General features: G+C 44.3%; 1 protein-coding gene across 1 annotated transcript in view; it reads left to right on the top strand.

Moving 5' to 3' along the window:
* LOC141161492 (carboxypeptidase O-like) overlaps positions 1-25,788 on the top strand; it is a 421,709-nt gene that overhangs the window by 309,261 nt on the left and 86,660 nt on the right. The window contains exon 9 of the mRNA XM_073646335.1: positions 24,911-25,113. Within this exon, the coding sequence (XP_073502436.1) occupies positions 24,911-25,113 (203 nt within the window). The remainder of the gene's footprint in view (positions 1-24,910; positions 25,114-25,788) is intronic.

Here is a 25,788-nt window from a genome sequence, read left to right as displayed (position 1 = left end):
TGGATGTTGTGAACATAAATTTGCTACTTGAATGAGTATGTTAGTACATAGTGTAATATCAAAATGATGAATATAATACTAAAAAATTCAGGACTGTAGTATGTGGTTTCACACCATGCTAGCAACAATCATATAAGAAAAAAGTGTGGACAACCACAAGAAAATGAATTAATACTGTCAACTTTTACTTAGAAATAATTTAAAATATCACAAAATCAGGCAACCAATGATTGGCATCAACTATCAGCAGAGATAACAATGTACACAATAAGTATGTCCATGATTTCTGTGTGTATATATATATATATACAGTACAGACCAAAAGTTTGGACACAACTTCTCATTTAAAGATTTTTCTGTATTTTCATAACTATGAAAATTGTACATTCACACTGAAGGCATCACAACTATGAATTAACACATGTGGAATTATATACTTAACAAAAAAGTGTGAAACAACTGAAAATATGTCTTATATTCTAGGTTCTTCAAAGTAGCCACCTTTTGCTTTGATGACTGCTTTGCACACTCTTGGCATTCTCTTGATGAGCTTCAAGAGGTAGTCACCGGAAATGGTTTTCACTTCACAGGTGTGCCCTGTCAGGTTTAATAAGTGGGATTTCTTGCCTTATAAATGAGGTTGGGACCATCAGTTATGTTGTGCAGAAGTCTGGTGGATACACAGCTGATAGTCCTACTGAATAGACTGTCAGAATTTGTATTATGGCAAGAAAAAAGCAGCTAAGTAAAGAAAAACGAGTGGCCATCATTACTTTAAGAAATGAAGGTCAGTCAGTCAGAAAAATTGGGAAAACTTTGAAAGTGTCCCCAAGTGCAGTTGCAAAAACCATCAAGCGCTACAAAGAAACTGGCTCACATGCGGACCGCCCCAGAAAAGGAAGACCAAGAGTCACCTCTGCTTCTGAGGATAAGTTTATCCGAGTCACCAGCCTCAGAAATCGCAGGTTAATAGCAGCTCAGATTAGAGACCAGGTCAATGCCATACAGAGTTCTAGCAGCAGACACATCTCTTCAATAACTGTTAAGAGGAGACTTTTGTGCAGCAGGCCTTCATGGTAAAATAGCTGCTAGGAAACCACTGCTAAGGACAGGCAACAAGCAGAAGAGACTTGTTTGGGCTAAAGAACACAAGGAATGGACATTAGACCAGTGGAAATCTGTGCTTTGGTCTGATGAGTCCAAATTTGAGATCTTTGGTTCCAACCACCGTGTCTTTGTGCGACGCAGAAAAGGTGAACGGATGGACTCTACATGCCTGGTTCCCACCGTGAAGTATGGAGGAGGAGGTGTGATGGAGTGGGGGTGCTTTGCTGGTGACTCTGTTGGGGATTTATTCAAAATTGAAGGCATACTGAACCAGCATGGCTACCACAGCATCTTGCAGCAGCATGCTGTTCCATCCGGTTTGCATTTAGTGGGACCATCATTTATTTTTCAACAGGACAATGACCCCAAACACACCTCCAGGCTGTGTAAGGGCTATTTGACCAAGAAGGAGAGTGATGGGGTGCTACGCCAGATGACCTGGCCTCCACAGTCACCAGACCTGAACCCAATCGAGATGGTTTGGGGTGAGCTGGACCGCAGAGTGAAGGCAAAAGGGCCAACAAGTGCTAAGCATCTCTGGGAACTCCTTCAAGATTGTTGGAAGACCATTTCTGGTGACTACCTCTTGAAGCTCATCAAGAGAATGCCAAGAGTGTGCAAATCAGTCATCAAAGCAAAAGGTGGCTACTTTGAAGAACCTAGAATATAAGACATATTTTCAGTTGTTTCACACTTTTTTGTTAAGTATATAATTCCACATGCATTAATTCATAGTTTTGATGCCTTCAGTGTGAATGTACAATTTTCATAGTCATGAAAATACAGAAAAATCTTTAAATGAGAAGGTGTGTCCAAACTTTTGGTCTGTACTGTATATATATATATATATATATATATATATATATATATATATATATGTGTGTGTATATATATATATATATATACATATATATATATATATATACACATATATATAAATTTATATAGTACAGACCAAAAGTTTGGACACACCTTCTCATTTAAAGATTTTTCTGTATTTTCATGACTATGAAAATTGTACATTCACACGGAAGGCATCAAAACTATGAATTAACACATGTGGAAATATACTTAACAAAAAAGTGTGAAACAGCTGAAAATATGTCTTATATTCTAGGTTTTTCAAAGTAGCCACTTTTTGCTTTGATGACTGCTTTGCACACTCTTGGCATTCTCTTGATGAGCTTCAAGAGGTAGTCACCGGAAATGGTTTTCACTTCACAGGTGTGCCCTGTCAGGTTTAATAAGTGGGATTTCTTGCCTTATAAATAGGGTTGGGACCATCAGTTGTGTTGTGCAGAAGTCTGGTGGATACACAGCTGATAGTCCTACTGAATAGACTGTTAGAATTTGTATTATGGCAAGAAAAAAGCAGCTAAGTAAAGAAAAACGAGTGGCCATCATTACTTTAAGAAATGAAGGTCAGTCAGTCCGAAAAATTGGGAAAACTTTGAAAGTGTCCCCAAGTGCAGTTGCAAAAACCATCAAGCGCTACAAAGAACTGGCTCACATGAGGACCGCCCCAGGAAAGGAAGACCAAGAGTCACCTCTGCTTCTGAGGATAAGTTTATCTGAGTCACCAGCCTCAGAAATCGCAGGTTAACAGCAGCTCAGATTAGAGACCAGGTCAATGCCACACAGAGTTCTAGCAGCAGACACAACTCTACAACAACTGTTAAGAGGAGACTTTGTGCAGCAGGCCTTCATGGTAAAATAGCGGCTAGGAAGCCACTGCTAAGGACAGGCAACAAGCAGAAGAGACTTGTTTGGGCTAAACAACACAAGGAATGGACATTAGACCCGTGGAAATCTGTGCTTTGGTCTGATGAGTCCAAATTTGAGATCTTTGGTTCCTTTGATTGTCTTTGTGCGGCGCAGAAAAGGTAAACGGATGGACTCTACATGCCTGGTTCCCACCGTCAAGCATGGAGGAGGAGGTGTGATAGTGTGGGGGTGCTTTGCTGGTGACACTGTTGGGGATTTATTCAAAATTGAAGGCATACTGAATAGAGATGAGCGGTGTTCGACTAGAACTGTTCGCCAATCTCAAATTCGAGCTGTTTTGGGCGGTGTTCGAGTTGTTCGACGAACCCGAACGATTTGCAAAAAATTCGGCTGTTCGAGGTTATGTTCGATAACTGTTCGTGCACCAAAAGCGTGTCCTGCATGTCTGGTGCTATTTAGAGCACCAATCATGCAGGGATTGTCTGCCACTCACTGTAATGCCACAGCCATGGTGGTTGTGGCATTACAGTGATTGCCCAAATCGATGGGAACTGTGCTCACAGTGAAACACGAAAAGCCGGCAATTTAGCAGCGGCATACACCGGTACCCGACAATTTAGAACCGAAAGAATAGAGCTTCACACATAGATTAGATAGATATAAACATGTCAGCCACATATATACGAAGTACAGTGAAAGTGCTGCTTACTGTACTTGTCATTTAGCGTAAAGGATTTATCAAAAAAAATAATAGTGTTTTCATGCACCGTCTCTTTAAAAAAGCCAGCCGGCAATTCAGCAGCGGTACCCGACAATTTAGAATAGAAGGAATAGAGAATCACACATAGATTAGATAGATAGAAACATGTCAGTCACATATATATGAAGTACAGTGACAGTGTTGATTACTGTACTTGTCATTTAGTGTAAAGGATTTATCAAAAAAAATAATAGTGTTTTCATGCACCGTCTCTTTAAAAAAGCCGGCCGGCAATTCAGCATCTGTACCCAACAATTTAGAATAGAAGGAATAGAGAATCACACATAGATTAGATAGATAGAAACATGTCAGTCACATATATATGAAGTACAGTGACAGTGTTGCTTACTGTACTTGTCATTTAGTGTAAAGGATTTATTAAAAAAAATAATAGTGTTTTCATGCACCGTCTCTTTAAGAAAGCCGGCCGGCAATTCAGCATCTGTACCCGACAATTTATAACAGACAGAATAGAGCTTCACACATAGATTAGATAGATAGAAACATGTCAGTCACATATATATGAAGTACAGTGATAGTGTTGGTTACTGTACTTGTCATTTAGTATTAAAATAAAGGATTTATTATTAAAAAAATTGGCGTGGGGTTCCCCTTAATTTTAGGCTCTAGCGGAGGTTAAGCAGACAGCTGGGGCAGATGTTTGAAGCCTGGGAAGGGGGTAATACCCACGGAGCTTCCCAGGCTACTAATATCAGCCCCCAGCTGAATACATAGCCTTTACTAGCTATTAAAATGGGGGACCCCCCCAAAAAAAAAAACGTGGGGTCCCCCCTAATTTAATAGCTAGCAAAGGCTAGGCAGACAGCTGGGGGCTGATATTAATAGCCCAGGAAGGGAGCAATGAATATTGGCCCCCTCCCAGGCTAGAAACACCAGCCGTCAGCCGCCCCAGAAATGGCGCATTCATAGGATGCGCCAATTCTGGCACTTAGCCTCGCTCTTCCACGCTGCCCTGGTGCGGTGGCAGGGGGTAATAGGGCTGGGGTTGATGTCAGCTTATAATGCTAGCTGACATCAAGCCCAGGTTAGTAATGGAGAGGCGTCTATAAGACACCCCCATTACTAACCCCATAGTCAAAGTTAAAAAAAACACAAACACCCAGAATAAAGTCCTTTAATTGAAATAAAGACACAATTCTTTATTGTTCTAAATTAACCATACTTACCATCACGCCCATTCCAGCTGAAGCCAACGATCTCCTGTAATAAAAATAAAATAATAAAGCAACCTCATCCTTACCTTTCCATGGTTCCCACGACAGCTTCAGCTCTGCTACATCGAGATGACAGGCTGGACCGCAGCAGAACGCCGCCATCCAGCCGGTCATCCCGCAGACACTGAGAAGCGCAGGCATGCTTGCGCTCCTCAGTGTCTCGCTGTGACGGCATCCAGATGAGCCGAGGTCATGTCCAATGAACTCGGCTCACCTCATGCATGTCACTTACAGCGTGGGAGAATTCTCACGCTGAAGCGCTGAGTGCAGGAGAATTTTCCCACGCTGTCAGTGACGTGCATGAGGTGAGCCGAGTTCATTGGACATGACCTCGGCTCATCTGGATGCCGTCACAGCGAGACACTGAGGAGCGCAAGCATGCCTGCGCTTCTCAGTGTCTGCGGGATGACCGGCTGGATGGCAGCTTTCTGCTGCGGTCCAGCCTGTCATCTCGATGTAGCAGAGCTGAAGCTGTCGTGGGAACCATGGAAAGGTAAGGATGAGGTTGGTTTATTATTTTTCTTTTATTGCAGGAGATCGTTGGCTTCAGCTGGAATGGGCGTGACGGTAAGTATGGTTTAATTTAGAACAATAAAGAATTGTGTGTTTATTTCAATTAAAGGACTTTATTCTGGGTGTTGTGTTTTTTTTAAATACTTTACTAGAAATTCATGGCGGTCATGTCTAATACTGGCGTGACCCCATGAATTTTGGGCTTGGGGCCAGCTGATAATACCAAGCTGGCCCTAACCCCTTTATTACCCAGTGAGCCACCGCACCAGGACCCTGGATGAGTTGGGTACAGCGCCAGAAGATGGCGCTTCTATGAACGCGCCATTTTCCGGGGTGGCTGCGGACTAGAGATGAGCGTTGTTCTACTCGAACTGTTCGCCAATCTCAAATTCGAGCTGTTTTGGGCGGTGTTCGAGCCGTTCGGCGAACACGAACAATTTGAGAAAAATTCGGCTGTTTGAGGTTATGTTCGATAACTGTTCGTGCACCAAAATCATAACTGGATTTTTTCTCAGTAATGATGAAAATTAATGTTAATACGCAGTTTGAGTGTACAGCGGGGTGGAGGGAGGGGCAGGGGATGGATCTCTGCAGGAACAATGAAGATCTCCATTTTTTTTTCTCTTTCCCGCATTTACAGTGGGGAGGTGCAATCTGTCAGCCTATCAGCAGCACACACACGGAGCGAAGTGCTTTTTTTCACACAAGCAAGGGCATGTGTCATTGGCAGTGTATGTCACATGTCCTTGCCCTATAAGACCAAGCCATTTTCCCCGTCGCCACCATTTTCTCACTGCTGCAGCTGCGTGTTAGACGGCACCGCTGTTGCTGTGTGCGCTATACCTTGTTAATTTCAAGCCAATTTTCGCACAAATATACAGATAGCTTGAGAGTAGGGAATAGTTGTGATTGCAGTCCTTTTAAGGACTAGGTTACAGCATTTCCTACGACTTTTATCAGGGAGGTCTGTGCTCTTAAATAGATAGGTTGTGGGAGTAAAGACTAATTGTAATTGGAGTCCTTTTCAGGACTAGGTTACATGAGTTCCTATCAGTTTTTGCCAGGCAGGTCTGTGCCAGTGCTGTGCAAGTTTTTTTCACAGCATTTGGCTGAATCTAGCAAAGCTAATCCTTTTTGGCCTATTGCAGAGTGTGTTAGTCAGTGGAGTAGCCTATCTGTGTTGCAAGATATACCACCTGTGTATAGAATACCAATTTTTTTACTGCACCTAGTGAAGTAAAATCTTTTGGGCATAGCATCATTCTATTAGTCCATCTATACTGACCTCCATCAGGTTGCAAATTAAAACTATTTTTTATCTGCATCTACAGTACCTCTGAAAAAATATTTGGGCTTCTAGCAGTGTGTGGGACTTGTTCTATTAGTCCATCTATACTGACCTCCATCAGGTTGCAAACTGAATATATTTTTTTCTGCATCTACCTCTGAAAAAATATTGGGCTTCTAGCTGTGTGTGGGTCTTGTTCTATTAATCCATCTATACTGACCTCCATCAGGTTGCAAACTGAATATAATTTTTTTCTGCATCTAGCTCTGAAAAAATATTTGGCCTTCTAGTAGTGTGTCGGACTTTCTCTATTAGTCCATCTATACTGACCTCCATCAGGTTGCAAATTAAAAATAATTTTTATCTGCATCTACAGTACCTCTGAAAAAATATTTGGGCTTCTAGCTGTGTGCGGGACTTGTTGTATTAGTCCATCTATACTGACCTCCATCAGGTTGCAAACTGAATATATTTTTTTCTGCATCTACCTCTGAAAAAATATTTGGCCTTCTAGTAGTGTGTCGGACTTTCTCTATTAGTCCATGTATACTGACCTCCATCAGGTTGCAAACTGAATATATTTTTTTCTGCATCTACCTCTGAAAAAATATTGGGCTTCTAGCTGTGTGTGGGTCTTGTTCTATTAATCCATCTATACTGACCTCCATCAGGTTGCAAACTGAATATATTTTTTTCTGCATCTACCTCTGAAAAAATATTTGGCCTTCTAGTAGTGTGTCGGACTTTCTCTATTAGTCCATCTATACTGACCTCCATCAGGTTGCAAATTAAAACTAATTTTTATCTGCATCTACAGTACCTCTGAAAAAATATTTGGGCTTCTAGCAGTGTGTGGGACTTGTTCTATTAGTCCATCTATACTGACCTCCATCAGGTTGCAAACTGAATATATTTTTTTCTGCATCTACCTCTGAAAAAATATTGGGCTTCTAGCTGTGTGTGGGTCTTGTTCTATTAATCCATCTATACTGACCTCCATCAGGTTGCAAACTGAATATATTTTTTTCTGCATCTACCTCTGAAAAAATATTTGGCCTTCTAGTAGTGTGTCGGACTTTCTCTATTAGTCCATCTATACTGACCTCCATCAGGTTGCAAATTAAAACTAATTTTTATCTGCATCTACAGTACCTCTGAAAAAATATTTGGGCTTCTAGCAGTGTGTGGGACTTGTTCTATTAGTCCATCTATACTGACCTCCATCAGGTTGCAAACTGAATATATTTTTTTCTGCATCTACCTCTGAAAAAATATTTGGCCTTCTAGTAGTGTGTCGGACTTTCTCTATTAGTCCATCTATACTGACCTCCATCAGGTTGCAAACTGAATATAATTTTTAGCTGCATCTAGCTCTGAAAAAATATTTGGCCTTCTAGTAGTGTGTCGGACTTTCTCTATTAGTCCATCTATACTGACCTCCATCAGGTTGCAAATTAAAAATAATTTTTATCTGCATCTACAGTACCTCTGAAAAAACATTTGGGCTTCTAGCAGTGTGTGGGACTTGTTCTATTAGTCCATCTATACTGACCTCCATCAGGTTGCAAACTGAATATAGTTTTTTCTGCATCTACCTCTGAAAAAATATTGGGCTTCTAGCTGTGTGTGGGTCTTGTTCTATTAATCCATCTATACTGACCTCCATCAGGTTGCAAACTGAATATATTTTTTTCTGCATCTAGCTCTGAAAAAATATTTGGCCTTCTAGTAGTGTGTCGGACTTTCTCTATAAGTCCATCTATACTGACCTCCATCAGGTTGCAAACTGAATATAATTTTTTTCTGCATCTAGCTCTGAAAAAATATTTGGCCTTCTAGTAGTGTGTCGGACTTTCTCTATTAGTCCATCTATACTGACCTCCATCAGGTTGCAAATTAAAACTAATTTTTATCTGCATCTACAGTACCTCTGAAAAAATATTTGGGCTTCTAGCTGTGTGTGGGACTTGTTGTATTAGTCCATCTATACTGACCTCCATCAGGTTGCAAATTCAAAATAATTTTTTTCTGCATCTAACCCAGCCAATAGTTTTGGCCTAATACCACAATTTGGCCACTCAGCTCTGCTCGGTTACCATCCATTGTTTTTTTGTGCAAACAACTCCAGAGTTGTGAATTAGTTAACCACCAAAATGAGTGGAAAAAGGCCTGCTGCTGGTGGAAAGGGGAATAGGCGTGTTGGGAAGGGGAAAAAAGGTTGTGTCCGTGGGGTAGGTGTTAAAGCAACAGTAACATCTGCAGAAGAAAGACCATCTTCCAGCCAAACTAAAATGTCTACTTCTTTTAGCGGACAATGTGATAAGATCCCTTTCTTACGGCCACGCCAATCGCTGCAAATTCCAGATGAGGCACAAAAACAGCAGGTGCTTCAACGGATATCAAGTGCTCCTTTAAGTGGGCTCTCCTCCACATCAACTTCAACATCACAAATACTCCAGTCCTCAAAGGTGTCACCCAAATCGCACTTGCTTCCTCACAGCTCTCAAATCTCCAGCTGCCCGTCTGAGTATGAGGTAGAACAGATGGTTGAGTCTGCAGAGCTGTTTACTCATACTATAGCCTGGGAATCAGAGGTCGACTCCAGCGCTTCTGTGAATCCAGACGAGGAAATGATCTGCACTGATGCCCAGAATCTTTATGAGTCGGATCCAGGACCAGACGCAGAAGGTTCTGACCATAATGTAGACCCTCATTCCCAAACTGTAACTCCTGTTGGTGGAGACAATGAGGAAGACGATGATAAGACTCAAATACCTGATTGGAGCGACAACTTTAGTTTTTTGTCAGGGCAGGAACAGGTTGGCTCTGAGGACGACGGGTGTGATAACGCACAGGGTGATGATGATGAGGTCGGAGATCCCACTTACTGTCAACCAACAGTCAGCCAAGAGATGAGGTCAGCAGAGGAGGTGGAGGAAGATGCTAGTGACGACGAGGTCAGGTTGCGCCTTCCTGGACAGAGACGTAGTACTGGAAGCACGTCAACAACTGCATCCTCAAACACAACTCTGCCTCTCACCACAAGTCGTGGTGGCTCTTCAGGTCGCATGGGTGCTAAGCCTTGCATAGCCTGGGCATTTTTTCAGATCGATAAAGATGACCCAACTCGTGTTATCTGTAACATTTGTCAGCAAAAGCTAAGTAGAGGCCAAAAAATACATAGTTTGAGTACTTCATGCATGAATCGGCACATGGACATGAAGCATAAGTTGCAGTGGGAAGCTCAGTGTGCCACAATGGGGCCTAGCCGGCCGGGCCAACCACCGTCTGCCATATCTTGTGCATCCGCGGCCTCTTCATCCTCTGTGACTGGGGGGACAGCAGTCACACCTGTTTTGGGGCGCAGACCTTCCACCTCTTTACCCGCAACAGCCAGCGTGATTGGCAGGTCATCATTTTCTTTGGAGGTGGTAACACCAGCTGGTGTTGAGCGCTGTCCGACATCGATAGCACCACCTTTGGATGAAGGCAACCTAACATGTCCGCCTGCATCTTCCTCACAGACCGGCAGTTTGCCGGGGACACCCTTATCAACCCCGTCTAAGCACAATAGCCAGCCCTCGGTCCCTCAGATGTGGACAAGTAAAAGACCATTTCCTCCTAGCCATGAGAAAGCTAAGAGGTTGAATTTCACCATCTGCAAGCTCTTGGCTACAGAAATGCTGCCTTTCCACCTGGTGGACACAGAGGATTTTCGAGACCTTATGTCCGTCGCAGTGCCCCAGTACCAGATGCCCAGTCGGCACTACTTCTCAAAGAAAGGTGTGCCTGCGCTCCACCAGCATGTCGCACACAACATCACCGCTTCTTCGAGAAACTCTGTGTGTGACAGGGTGCATTTCACCACAGACACTTGGACGAGTAGGCATGGACAGGGGCGTTACATGTCGCTGACTGGGCACTGGGTAACTATGGTGACAGCAGGACAAGGGGCTGCTGTCCAAGTCTTGCCGTCCCCACGAGTTGTGCGTCAATCCTCTTTATGTCAAAGTTCCTCCACTGCTTCTGCCTCCTCAACCTCCTCTCGGTCTTCCACCTGCACCCAAAGCCTGTCTGGTCATGCCACAAGCTTTCTAACTGCGCAGAAGGGATCCTGCACACCTCCTTACTATGCTGGCAGTAGGGCTCAACGTCATCAGGCGGTTTTTACATTGAAATATCTGGGAAATGTGAGTCACACAGCTGAGGAGTTGTGGTCAGCTCTGGAGAACCAATTTCATGAATGGTTGTCTCCACTGGACCTGAAACCAGGGAAGGCCGTGTGCGACAATGCTGCAAACCTGGGTGCGGCCCTTCGCCGGGGCAATGTCACACACGTGCCTTGTATGGCTCACGTGTTGAACCTGGTTGTCCAGCAATTTTTAGCCCACTATCCCAGACTAGATGGCCTTCTGCAGAGGGCACGGTCGCTGTGTGCTCACTTCCGCCGTTCGCATCCCGCAGCTCAGCGACTTACATCTCTACAGAAGTCGTTGGGCCTGCCACTTCACCGGCTAAAATGCGATGTGCCTGCCCGGTGGAATTCAACTCTGCACATGTTGCAGCGACTGTGGCAGCACCGACAAGCCCTGGTGCAATACGTTCTGACGTATAGCCTGGGCCAACGAGATTCAGAGGTGGGGCAAATCACGCTGGAGGAGTGGTCTCAGATCAGGGACCTATGTACCCTTCTGCACAGTTTTGAAATGGCGACGAAGATGTTTAGTGCTGACGATGCCATTATCAGCATGACTATTCCGGTGATTTACATGCTGGAGCACATGTTAAACAGAATTCGGAGTCAGGTGGTGGCACAAGAGGAGGTGGAGGAAGTAGAGGAGGAGGAGTTGTATGCGGAAAGGCTAACATCTGCAAGGTCCAGAAGGTCGGCAGCACCAAGGCGGCAGGCATGTGAGGGTGGGGGCGATGGTTTTACCAGGGCGCATGGTAGCAGCCAAACTAGTGAGGAAGGTGCAGGAGCCCAGGAAGAAGTGGAGGACGAACTGATGGAAGACTCATCAGATGAGGGAGACCTTGATCACATTTCTGTTGTGCGAGGTTGGGGGGAGAGGACAGAGGAAGGAAGCATGATTGTTACCTCGCCACCAACACAACAGGGACTTGGTGCTCCTGGATGCGCAACACACATGAGTGCCTTCTTGCTGCACTACCTGCAACATGACCCTCGAATTGTGAGAATTAGAAATAATCCTGACTACTGGGTTGCCACACTGTTAGATCCCCGGTACAAAAGTAAATTTGCAGAAATTATTCCTGCCATAGAAAGGGATGCACGCATGCAGGAGTATCAGCAGAGACTGTTGCAGAATCTTACATGTGCTTTTCCACAAAATACCAGTGGTGCACGTAGTGAATCTCACAGTTCCAACTTGCCAACCGTGGGACCGTCAAGTGTTCAGCACTCAAACCGTAACAGAACCACAGTATCTGCTGGTAACATCAATTTTGCGGAATCATTTCACCACTTTTTTAGCCCATCCTTTGCAAGGCCACAGGAGACAAGAAGTCTGACACATAGTCAACGCCTAGAGACGATGGTACAGGAGTATCTCCAAGTAAACATTGAAGCCACGACTGTGTCATTGGACCCTTGCTTTTTTTGGGCTTCCAATCTGGATAAATGGCCGGAGCTAGCCACTTACGCCTTGGAGATCTTGTCATGCCCCGCAGCCAGCGTTCTGTCTGAACGTGTGTTCAGCGCTGCTGGTGGTGTGCTGACAGATAAGCGCACGCGGCTCTCCACTGATAATGTAGACAGACTCACGTTCATAAAGATGAACAAATCATGGATCCGAAACGACTTTTCTACCCCTGTGTCATCCTGGGGAGAGTAAAAGCTTGATGATTGGTTAAAATCACCCTACCAAACGTTTTAAGCTTTCAAATTACTAATCATGTTTATCTGTATCTTGACTGGAAAATAATTTGGGCTTTGTAGCAGTGTGCAGCACTGATCCTATTAGGCCATCTATAATAAGCTCCACCAGATTTAAAATTAAAAATAATTTTTAGCTGCATTTAGCCCGGAAAATAATTTTGGGGCTCCGAGATGCGCAAGACACATAAGTGCCTTCTTGCTGCACTACCTGCAGCATGACCCTCATATTGTCAGAATTCGAAGTAATCATGACTACTGGGTTGCCACACTCTTAGATCCCCCAAACTTTTCGATCAACCTTTTCATTTTAATAAAGACCAAAAAAATGGTCATTTTTGAAATTATAAGCATTAGCAGGTTGTTAGAAACTGAAATCAAACAGTTTTCAACTCAAAACTTTATTCTAGGTGATGTTACATTTTCACATAGGACCCCTTGTTCGAAAGGAGCTTCTGAACTCTCTCGTCCATTGAATTTGTCAGGTTTTGGATGGTTTCTGCTTCAATTGTTTTGCATGAGGACAGAATACCCTCCCAGAGCTGTTGCTTAGATGTGAACTGCCTCCCGCCATCATAGACACTCCTTTTAATGATGCTCCAAAGGTTCTGAATGGGGTACAGGTCAGGGGAGCATGGGGGTCACACCATAAGTTTGTCCCCTTTTATGCCCATATCAGCCAGAGATGCAGATGTTTTATGTGCAGCATGAGATGGTGCATTATCATGCAGAAAAATGATCTTGCTGTGAAATACACGGTTCTTCTTCTTGAACCATGGCAGGAAGTGCTGTTTGAGAAAATCCACATACATTATGGAGTTCATCTTTAGCGCCTTCAGGGATCCTAAAGGGGCCGACAATCTCTCTCCCCATGATTCCAGCCCAAAACATTACTCCACCTCCTCCTTGTTGGCGCTGTAGCCGTGTTTGCGTGGGGTGTCCATCAACCAGCCATCCTCCACTCCATCCATCTGGACCATCGAGCGCTGCACGGCACTCATCCGTGAACAAAACAGTTTTGAAATCAGTCTTCATGTAATGTTTGGCCCACTGGAGCCGTTTCTGCTTGTGTGAAGTGGATAGAGGAGGTCGACAGGATGGCGTATGCACAGCTGCAAACCTCTGAAGGACCCTGCATCTTGTTGTTCGGGGGACGTTGGAGGCACAAGCAGCTTCAAAAACTTGTCTGCTGCTATGACAAGGCTTTTTTGCCGCTGCTCTTTCAACCTGACGTAATTGCCTGTAGGAAAGAGTCCTCAATTTGCCCTTATCAGCACGCACACGTGTGTACTGTGAATCAGCTACATACTTCTTGATTGCCAAGACACTTCATCCTGATCATCGCACAATGTTGATTGTAGTCATGCCTTGACCTAAACACTCCACAATTTGTTGCTTCTCAGCAGCCGACACATCCTTTTTCTTTCCCATTTTGGCAGAAAATGTAGGCTGCTTAATAATGTGAGAGAGCCTTCTTAAGTAGTCTTGCCTTTCATTGGACACACCTGCCAAACTAATTAGCACAGGTGTCTGCAATTGCTTACAGTGATATAAAGAGCCCTGACACACATCACCATCAATGAGTTTAACTGACAAACAAACAAATTCTTCCCTTATCACTCCTAAACACTTTTTGCATAATAATTTGGAACGCGGTGTACATGTGCTTTTCCACAAAACACCAGCGGTTCACGTAGTGAATCTTACAGTTCTAACTTGCCAACCGTGGTCTGTATGGAATTGTTCAATAAAGGGCCCAAAATTAAGATAACATAGATGGGAGAGGTCTCTATGAATAGGAATTCCTAAGTATTTGATACCCTGTGAGGGCCAGGCAAAGGGAAAGTTGGACTGGATGGAATCCTATATGGATTTGGGGAGGGAGACATCGAGGGCCTCAGACTTCGCTGCATTGATTTTAAAATTTTACCATGTAACAAAGTGATCTATTTCAGCCATAACAGCATGGATGGATATATGTGATTGAGTGATATATACTAGGACATCATCAGCAAATAGAGAGCACTTGTACTCGGTGCCTCCCACCTCAATCCACCTAATATTGGGGTTATGGCGAATTGATGAGAGCAGGTGCTCCGTCACTAGGATGTATAAGAGAGGGGACAGAGGACATCCCTGCCTTGTCCCATTGGTGATTGTGAAAGGTGATGAAAATGTTCTGACGCACCCCCTGGGCCTTGGGACACCCGGAGCCGGACCCTTTTTGGTGGATGCTGGTGGTTGTAGTCTTCGTGGCGGCGACCCGGTTCCGTGGCTCAGGGCGGTCAAACCAGTGGCGGAACTATTTATGTGGTTTTGATGTTTAAATGTCCGACTACGCCACCCGTGGATTGCGGTCAGAGTGAACCGCCGCTACAGGGCAGACCGCTGAGGCTGGTGTTCTGGGTGCAGCAGAGCGTAGCATAACTCCCCACGGGAGGAGTATAGCCTCAGGGCAGTGTATGCGGAGGATGGGGGTGATGGTGCAGGGCAGCAGCAGTAACGACACGGAGTCAGTGATGCAGTCCAGGGCCTTTACTCACAGTTCTTATTATCCAGACCACGTCTGCAGGTAACGGCTGCCCACGTCATACTGTGCTCACCAGGTGAGGGGCTCAGACAACTCCCAGATAACTTTGGAGCACTTCACAGGACCCCCTTTGTGTGTCCTTTGTCTGGCCTTTCTTACCAACACTTCTGTCCGGCTGCCTCGGGCCTCCTCTTGGTAAACTTGGCGCCAGTTTCCCTGACCCTATGTGGCGCCTTCCTAGCGGGTGTAGCGAGGGGCTGCGCCACATAAAATGTCAGAGCCTCCGGTTTCTAGCTGAGGGTCGTTTCCTGCCTCCACTAGTTCGGGGACCGGTCTCCCCCTTTGGTCTGACCCCTCCACGCAGGTGGATTCGGGCGTGCGGTGGCGACTCGCCCGTCCGCACCCCTGGGATCCCTTCATTCCTCGTTCCTGGAGCCTTCTCCGCTCCTCTTCCTTCCTTCTCCTTCTTCCAGGCCTGGGCCTCTGTTACTAGGCCCGCCTCCGGAGCAGAGCTCATGCAGAGCCCCTGCTCCCTGCCACTTCTGCTCAGACTTCTCTGCACTGAACTAAGATGGTGCCCACCTTTTATACTCCCTTCTCAATGCACCCAGGAACTGCTTCCTCCCTGCTCCTGCACTACAGGGTTCCCCTTCCTCAGTGTTCCCTCCCCCCACTCCAGCCAGGGACAGGGACTGTCGTGCCCATCTCAGGGGCATATTGGTCGCCCTGCCCCACGGCAATGTGGTGTAATGCATGCAGCTGTCGGGTCCTGATCCACACTCCATCCTTACCTGAGAGTGAGATATCACACCTCTGGGTGAGGTGCAATACGTCTGTAGCAACCGAGCCCTCAGGGTGCTACAGTTCCATTTATCTTCAGCCTAGGTGACGTATTGCGATACAGGGCCGTGATTTTGGCTATAAAAGGGTCCCCTAGACCCCTACCCCAAGCTTTTTAAGAGAATCATATATGGTGTGCCAGGAGACTCTATGGAATGCTTTCTCAGCATCCAACGAGAGTATCTAATTACAAATTTTTAACTGCATCTAGCCCAGGAAATACTTTGTGCCTAGTAGCAGTGTCTGCTAGTCAGCGGATTATCCCGGCTGTTAAGCAAGCTACACCACCTGTAGTTTAGACACTTAATTTTTTCAAAGGAAATGCTTCGGGACCATGGGATACTCAGTGAAGAGCATCAGGAGGCACCCCAAGGCATAGGGGCTGGGACTGGCAGTAGGATGCCTTGCGGTGGACAGCCGAGCTCGATCCTTATAAAAGCTTTTTAACTGCAGCAGCTTTAGTGGACGCTACTGGAGCTGGAATTACGCGGCTGCTGGCATGAGACTTGCCCTCCAATAGATCCTTGTAAATGGATTTAAAGTGTATTCATTCAAATTAGAGAGACAATTTAAATTAAAAAGCTTAGAGCTGCCTCAACCACAGGGTGGCTCGCTCGACCCACCAGCGGACAGGCACCAGTATTGGGAGAGGGGGGCTGGCCATCAGGGTTCACCGCGGCTCTGGCACAAACCCGGCGACACGGAGGTGGCACGGGCAGGAGCGGACTGGCCGTGTCGGCTTCTCACTTTTTGGATTTTAGAAGGGCATGACATGCCTATATCTGTGTCTCCCCCTCCTTTTACTCCTCCACCTCTTTTATTTTCGCATGACTATATGTACTTGTCACTTTTCCATGTGTTAGTTGTGTCTTCTGAGCAGTTTGTCAGCTTTTGGACACCTTTGAAGGTGTTTTCTATGTGTTTCTATGTGTTTTTGTTTGCCTGCCATTGGTTTTAACGGTGTTCGAAGGTGTTCGACGAACAGTTCGACGAACAGTTCGGCGAACACACGGGTGTTCGACGAACCGAACCGAACTCGAACACTACGGGGGTGGCTCAACACTACTGCGGACTGCAATTTGCAGCGGGGGGGGCCCAGAAAGCTTGGGCCTCCCTGCGCTGCAGATTCCAGCCCCCAGCTGCCTAGTTGTACCTGGCTGGACACAAAAATAGGGCGAAGCCCCACGTATTTTTTTTTTAATTATTTCATGAAATTCATGAAATAATTAAGAAAAAAAGGCCTTCCCTATATTGTTGTGTCCGGCCAGGTACAAATAGTCAGCTGGTGGTTGGGGGCAGCCCGTTCCTGCCTGCTGTACCTGGCTGGACACAAATATAGTGCGAAGCTCCACTTCAATTTTTTTTAATTATTTCAGGAAATTCATGAAATAATTAAAAAAAAATTGACGTGGGGCTTCGCACTATATTTGTGTCCAGTCAGGTGCAGCAGGCAGGAACGTGCTGCCCCCAACCACCAGTTGCCTATTTGTACCTGGCCAGACACAACAATATAGGGAAGCCCTTTTTTTCTTAATTATTTCATGAAATAATTTAAAGAAAATTGACGTGGGGCTTCGCCCTGTTTTTGTGTCCAGCCAGGTACAACTAGGCAGCTGGGGGCTGGAATCCGCAGCGCGGGGAGGCCCAAGCTTTCTGGGCCACCCCCGCTGCAAATTGCAGTCCGCAGCCACCCCGGAAAATGGCGCGTTCATAGAAGCGCCATCTTCTGGCGCTGTACCCAACTCATCCAGGGCCCTGATGCGGTGGCTCACTGGGTAATAAAGGGGTTAGGGCCAGCTTGGCATTATCAGCTGGCCCTAAGCCCAAAATTCATGGGGTCACGCCAATATTAGACATGACCACCATGAATTTCTAGTAAAGTATTTAAAAAAAACACAACACCCAGAAAAAAGTGCTTTAATTGAAATAAACACACAATTCTTTATTGTTCTAAATTAAACCATACTTACCGTCACGCCCATTCCAGCTGAAGCCAACGATCTCCTGAAATAAAAGAAAAATAATAAAGCAACATCATCCTTACCTTTCCATGGTTCCCATGACAGCTTCAGCTCTGCTATATCGAGATGACAGGCTGGACCGCAGCAGAACGCTGCCATCCAGCCTGTCATCCCGCAGACACTGAGAAGCGCAGGCTTGCTTGCGCTCCACAGTGTCTCTCTGTGAGGGCATCCAGATGAGCCGAGTTAATGTCCAATGAACTCGGCTCACCTCATGCACGTCACTGACAGCGTGGGAAAATTCTCCTGCACTCAGCGCTTCAGCGTGGGAGAATTCTCACACTGAAGCGCTGAGTGCAGGAGAATTCTCCCACGCTGTCAGTGACGTGCAGGAGGTGAGCTGAGTTCATTGGACATGAGCTCACCTTATGCACGTCACTGACAGCGTGGGAAAATTCTCCTGCACTCAGCGCTTCAGCGTGGGAGAATTCTCACGCTGAAGCGCTGAGTGCAGGAGAATTCTCCCACGCTGTCAGTGACGTGCAGGAGGTGAGCTGAGTTCATTGGACATGAGCTCACCTTATGCACGTCACTGACAGCGTGGGAGAATTCTCCTGCACTCAGCGCTTCAGCGTGAGAATTTTCCCACGCTGTCAGTGACGTGCATGAGGTGCGCCGAGTTCATTGGACATGAACTCGTCTCATCTTTATGCCGTCACAGCCAGACACTGCAGAGCGCAAGCAAGCCTGCGCTTCTCAGTGTCTGCGGGATGACAGGCTGGATGGCAGCGTTCTGCTGCGGTCCAGCCTGTCATCTCGATGTAGCAGAGCTGAAGCTGTCGTGGGAACTATGGAAAGGTAAGGATGATGTTGCTTTATTATTTTTCTTTTATTGCAGGAGATCGTTGGCTTCAGCTGGAATGGGCGTGATGGTAAGTATGGTTTAATTTAGAACAATAAAGGATTGTGTCTTTATTTCAATTAAAGGACTTTATTCTGGGTGTTTGTGTTTTCTTTTAACTTTGACTATGGGGTTAGTAATGGGGGTGTCTTATAGACGCCTCTCCATTACTAACCTGGGCTTGATGTCAGCTGGCATTATAAGCTGACATCAACCCCAGCCCTATTACCCCCTGCCACCGCTACAGGGCAGCGTGGAAGAGCGAGGCTAAGTGCCAGAATTGGCGCATCCTATGAATGCGCCATTTCTGGGGCGGCTGACGGCTGGTGTTTCTAGCCTGGGAGGGGGCCAATATTCATGGCTCCCTTCCTGGGCTATTAATATCAGCCCCCAGCTGTCTGCCTAGCCTTTGCTAGCTATTAAATTAGGGGGGACCCCACGTCATTTTTTTGGGGGGGTCCCCCATTTTAATAGCTAGTAAAGGCTATGTATTCAGCTGGAGGCTCATATTAGTAGCCTGGGAAGCTCCGTGGGTATTACCCCCTTCCCAGGCTTCAAACATCTGCCCCAGCTGTCTGCTTAACCTCCGCTAGAGACTAAAATTAAGGGGAACCCCACGCCAATTTTTTTTAATAATAAATCCTTTATTTTAATACTAAATGACAAGTACAGTAACCAACACTATCACTGTACTTCATATATATGTGACTGACATGTTTCTATCTATCTAATCTATGTGTGAAGCTCTATTCTGTCTGTTATAAATTGTCGGGTACAGATGCTGAATTGCCGGCCGGCTTTTTTAAAGAGACGGTGCATGAAAACACTATTATTTTTTTTAATAAATCCTTTACACTAAATGAGAAGTACAGTAAGCAACATTGTCACTGTACTTCATATATATGTGACTGACATGTTTCTATCTATCTAATCTATGTGTGAAGCTCTATTCTGTCTGTTATAAATTGTCGGGTACAGATGCTGAATTGCCGGCCGGCTTTTTTAAAGAGACAGTGCATGAAAACACTATTATATTTTTTAATAAATCCTTTACACTAAATGACAACTACAGTAAGCAACACTGTCACTGTACTTCATATATATGTGACTGACATGTTTCTATCTATCTAATCTATGTGTGAGGCTCTATTCCTTCTTGTCTAAATTGTCGGGTACCGGTGTATGCCGCTGCTGAATTGCCGGCCGGCTTTTTTAAAGAAAGCGTCTTCTGAGCAGTTTGTCAGCTTTTGGACACCTTTGAAGGTGTTTTCTATGTGTTTTTGTTTGCCTGCCATTGGTTTTAACGGTGTTCGACGGTGTTCTAAGGTGTTCGACGAACAGTTCGACGAACAGTTCCTCGAACATCCCGGTGTTCGACGAACCGAACCGAACCCAAACACTACGGGGGTGGCTCAGCACTAATACTGAACCAGCATGGCTACCACAGCATCTTGCAGTGGCATGCTATTCCATCCGGTTTGCGTTTAGTTGGACCATCATTTATTTTTCAACAGGACAATGACCCCAAACACACCTCCAGGCTGTGGAAGGGCTATATATATATATACACAGTACAGACCAAAAGTTTGGACACGCCTTCTCATTTAAAGATTTTTCTGTATTTTCATGACTATGAAAATTGTACATTCACACTGAAGGCATCAAAACTATGAATTAACACATGTGGAATTATATACTTAACAAAAAAGTGTGAAACAACTGAAAATGTGTCTTATATTCTAGGTTCTTCAAAGTAGCCACCTTTTGTTTTGATGACTGCTTTGCGCACTCTTGGCATTCTCTTGATGAGCTTCAAGAGGTAGTCACCGGAAATGGTTTTCACTTCACAGGTGTGCCCTGTCAAGTTTAATAAGTGGGATTTCTTGCCTTATAAATGGGGTTGGGACCATCAGTTGTGTTGTGCAGAAGTCTGGTGGATACACAGCTGATAGTCCTACTGAATAGACTGTTAGAATTTGTATTATGGCAAGAAAAAAGCAGCTAAGTAAAGAAAAACGAGTGGCCATCATTACTTTAAGAAATGAAGGTCAGTCAGTCCGAAAAATTGGGAAAACTTTGAAAGTGTATCCAAGTGCAGTTACAAAAACCATCCAGCGCTACAAAGAAACTGGCTCACATGAGGACTTCCCCAGGAAAGGAAGACCAAGAGTCACCTCTGCTTCTGAGGATAAGTTTATCTGAGTCACCAGCCTCAGAAATCGCAGGTTAACAGCAGCTCAGATTAGAGACCAGGTCAATGCCACACAGAGTTCTAGCAGCAGACACATCTCTTCAACAACTGTTAAGAGGAGACTTTGTGCAGCAGGCCTTCATGGTAAAATAGCTGCTAGGAAACCACTGCTAAGGACAGGCAACAAGCAGAAGAGACTTGTTTGGGCTAAAGAACACAAGGAATGGACATTAGACCAGTGGAAATCTGTGCTTTGGTCTGATGAGTACAAATTTGAGATCTTTCGTTCCAACGACCGTGTCTTTGTGCAACTCAGAAAAGGTGAACGGATGGACTCTACATGCCTGGTTCCCACTGTGAAGCATGAAGGAGGAGGTGTGATGGTGTGGGGGTGCTTTGCTGGTGACACTGTTGGGGATTTATTCAAGATTGAAGGCATACTGAACCAGCATGGCTACCACAGCATCTTGCAATTGCATGCTATTCCATCCGGTTTGCGCTTAGTTGGACCATCATTTATTTTTCAACAGGACAATGACCCCAAACACACCTCCAGGCTGTGTAAGGGCTATTTGACCAAGAGGGAGGGTGATGGGGGGCTACGCCAGATGACCTGGCCTGCACAGTCACCAGACCTGAACCCAATCGAGATGGTTTGGGGTGAGCTGGACCGCAGAGTGAAGGTAAAAGGGCCAACAAGTGCTAAGCATCTCTGGGAACTCCTTCAAGATTGTTGGAAGACCATTTCCGGTGACTACCTCTTGAAGCTCATCAAGAGAATGCCAAGAGTGTGCAAAGCAGTCATCAAAGCAAAAGGTGGCTACTTTGAAGAACCTAGAAGATAAGACAAATTTTCAGTTGTTTCACACTTTTTTGTTAAGTATATAATTCCACATGTGTTAATTCATAGTTTTGATGCCTTCAGTGTGAATGTACAATTTTCACAGTCATGAAAATGCAGAAAAATCTTTAAATGAGAAGGTGTGTCCAAACTTTTGGTCTGTACTGTATATATATATCATGGACATACTGTACTAATTGTGCACATTGTTATCTCTGCTGATAGTTGATGACAATCATTGGTTGACTGATTTTGTGATATTTTCAATTATTTCTAAATGAAAGTTGATAGTATTAATTCATTTTCTTGTGGTTGTCCACACTTTTTTCTTATATGCATATGGATGTTGTACAGATGTAAAAATCAGGCATACAAATGGCAAATGGATGACAATGCATTTGAGATATTGTCGATTTTTTTCTAGGTGAATAATGGTAACATTTTCAATACATTTGTCTGAAATCTACCTTAAGTTGAATTCACACTTCAGTGACATTTCTCATTCGCAAAAAAACAGATCAGTGTTTGGTCAGTGTGACAGTTTTCCAATCCATAAGTCATTTCTTGTATGTAAAGAAAACTAATGAAGGGTTCTCAACTTTCTTCTAGCAGTCAGTAAAAAGAGCAAAGCACTAGGATGCAACTAGGATGGAATCAGTGTTTATTTCACTGACCCATTCACTTAAATTAGGGAGTTTTGTCTGCAAAATAAAACAGAATAAGATATGTCCCAGTTTTTTAGGGCTCGCCCACTCAAGCGTATAACTCAAACGAGTGCTATGCGATGTTTTATCTGATAGACCACAGACCAATGTTATACTACGGGGCAGTGTTGATCTTTTTTGGCATGAGAAAAAAACACAGCATGTCTATGGGTGAGTGTGAAACATCGGACTTCACTCGGATATCATTACAGTGCAGTCCGATTTATGCAGACACAGACAATGGAGAAATTAAGTTCTTTGTACTAGTGCTAAGATTCTCTCCTGTGAGAGGATTGTGTTACACGCACGCTGCTAGGTTCAGATAGGGCGAGATGGGTTTCATTAATTCATTGGAATCCTGGGGGAACCGTTACTCAGGGCGACCATAGACTGCAGCTTCTCTCAGGCACATGATAGACTCAGTTGCTGACCAGACACATCTGACAAGAGTCTTTTTCAACAGTTTAACAGTGGAATTTAATCTGAAGCACCGCCAGTGCAATTCAGGAATATTACAGCAACAATCTTCATTACAATACAGTTTAATGAAGCAGACACAGCAAACTCAGTCTCTTCAGTAGCATAATTCAGCACAGATTAGATCTCTTAGCAGCACACTTCTATGCATACACAACCACAGGCTTTTCCTTCACAAGTATTCAATAGTACACAGCATTCTTTATCCTGCATGGAGATGGAGGGGAGGAGGGTTTGATGAGGGAGAAGATCCCTATGACACGATTCCTTTCAGTCCTTATCTTTCTGCCTGATAATACTCCACACTGTTAGCTCAGGGAGTCTATCTGACCTGTGTTTAGCTTCCCTCCTGACGTGAATTCTGTCCCCTTGCCTTCTGTGAGATACAGATCACACACCACCTTTCTCTTCTGTTCCAGCCAGACAGTAAACAGCTTCTCCACAATCACCCTGGGGCTCTGCTAAAACACTCCCTGTCTCCTGTGACTGTATTAACCCCTCTAGTTTTTGGATGCTTCTGGAGCACAACACTTCCTGTCTCCTGTGCTTGTGTTACTTCTAATAGTTGCTGGATGTTTTAGAAGCAACAGCACTACTTCTGCATGTCACAATCGGATCACAGTAAGCTGATCAGAGTTTGAGCTGAGTGTCATTACCATAATTGAACCAATTCTCTCAGAAGAGAGAATCATCACTCATGTGAGAGATCCCTTTGCAGACAATTGGTCAGCAAAAAAACCCTGACACTTGAGAATAGCCATGTAGGATATATGATAATGGGCTCTCAGTAAAAAACTCTGACAGCACAGACCATTACGTGTGAATAAGCCCTACAAAATAGTTGGAATATTAGATTGTAGGGCTACGTGTGAATAAGCCCTACAAAATAGATGGAATATTAGATTAACAGGTCCCAGCACCACCGCAGTCTAAACTGAATATCGACTTCAGGTTAAGGTTAATTTTACTCACAGGAACATTTGTGATTCTACATTGAATGGACATAGAGTGCTAAGCAGTCACATTTGCATTTATTTGTTTAAAGAGATCATTATTTAAAGCGATCCTTGGTTATCATAAATCAGGCACTGGCTGTATGATTTCAGCCATGTATGTTTGACTCAAAACACTGCAGCATTTCAGAAAAAAAATCGCACTTTCAAAGTTGTCCAGGGACTAAGCTGCAAGGGAGACGAGTTGGACAGGTGGATCCCTGGCTTGCTTCTCCATGTCTGCTGCCAGGGACTGATTGGTCTTTCCCTTTATGTATGTATAGGGAGAGACCTGTCTCTAGGGGGGCTGGTAGGGAGAAGCCATTCGGGACCCACCTGTTCGACTAGTCTCTCGTTCAGCTCGATCCCTGGCGGCTGGTTAACTATGTTCTTATCTGTAATGCCGCAGCGTTTCAGAGTCAAAAATACCTGTCTGAGATCATACAGGCAGTGCCTGATACATGCTGCTCATGGATCTGACATCATGTATCAGATGTCAGGTTCCCTTTAAATATTATCCCATAAAACTAATCCGCACACAATTTTGACCAATGATTATAAATGGTAATTAAAGGTGGTAATAAAATAAAAGCCATAATTTTATGGAACTGGAACTTTAAACATTTACATTTTTGTCAAGAACATTTGTAGTTTTATTATCATTTGTACAGCTGAGTCAAGATCTTTTTATCAGTAAGAACAAGTATAAAGAGCAGCACTAACAACAATAAAGTAATTGCAGGCCAATAACAATAAAGTAATACATTCAGTAATATGGATGTGTGCTGTAAAAGCCTCTGACAAGTATTACATTCTAAGTACCATGACATGCAGTTCAGGGAGTGTAAACCATATAGTATTGTCTACAAAGCTAATGACAGCTAGAATCCTGATCAGATGGAATCACATCATTGTCTTATTGTACGGTCTTTATCACACTGTGTTACAGCTATTGGCGCTTCTAGGAACTGCACCAGCAATACTTTCTGTGGGTCATCAGCCGCTTCTGAGCCGGAAACCAAAGCCTTGTCAGGTCTGATAGAAGCAATTAAACGAGATGTTATTTTTTACCTCACCATTCATTCTTATGGAAAGATGATTCTCCTTCCATATGGATACACATATGATCCTTCTAAAGACCATGAGATAATGGTAAGTATTATAGCACATTAGTATCGTGACAACTAATAACAATGATATTAACAAGATGTATATTTAGGATATTATTCCCACATGCTAGGAAAGTAAAGAAAATGACAAAAATAAAAGTAACTGTAGACTTACAATTGGAAGATGATTACTAAAAGAAATTTTATGGAAAGTAATAACTAAACACAGGAATTAAATTCTTTAGATTTTTTGCACGTTTGCATATTCAGTTTTTTTATGAAATTTTTGAAATCAAAGACCAGGAATGTATTCAATAAAAGAAAATGTCTCCATTTCTTCTGTATGATTTTCTTCTGTATATGACTAATTCCTTGCTTTTGCTTCAAAAAACCCCTATAAAACTGACCCTAAGGCCTGGTCAGGCTCAATGAAAGGTCCATTAGAGTAAGATGCGACCAAATTCTTCAAGAGGCATGCGACTCTTACTGAATTTGGCTCCTCTTACAAATGTGTGTGAATCCACCAAAACAATTACTCCTGCCTGTGGTGTACATTTCTGGCTAATTTTATGCCACTTTTGAGGTGCGAAATGATAAATTTGATGGGCGGCATAGAAACAGCAAAAGTCACAAAATTTTTGCACAACTTTTAATGGCAAAAACTCTTTGATGGATCGCAGCCAAAATGTTTTTTTCTAACCCAACACATTCTCGCTGG

Source organism: Phyllobates terribilis, unplaced genomic scaffold, assembly GCF_046119375.1.
Source record: "Phyllobates terribilis strain yellow unplaced genomic scaffold, ASM4611937v1 Scaffold_9__5_contigs__length_417890890, whole genome shotgun sequence".
Lineage (NCBI taxonomy): Eukaryota > Metazoa > Chordata > Amphibia > Anura > Dendrobatidae > Phyllobates > Phyllobates terribilis.
This window is presented reverse-complemented; position numbering and strand designations above follow the sequence as displayed.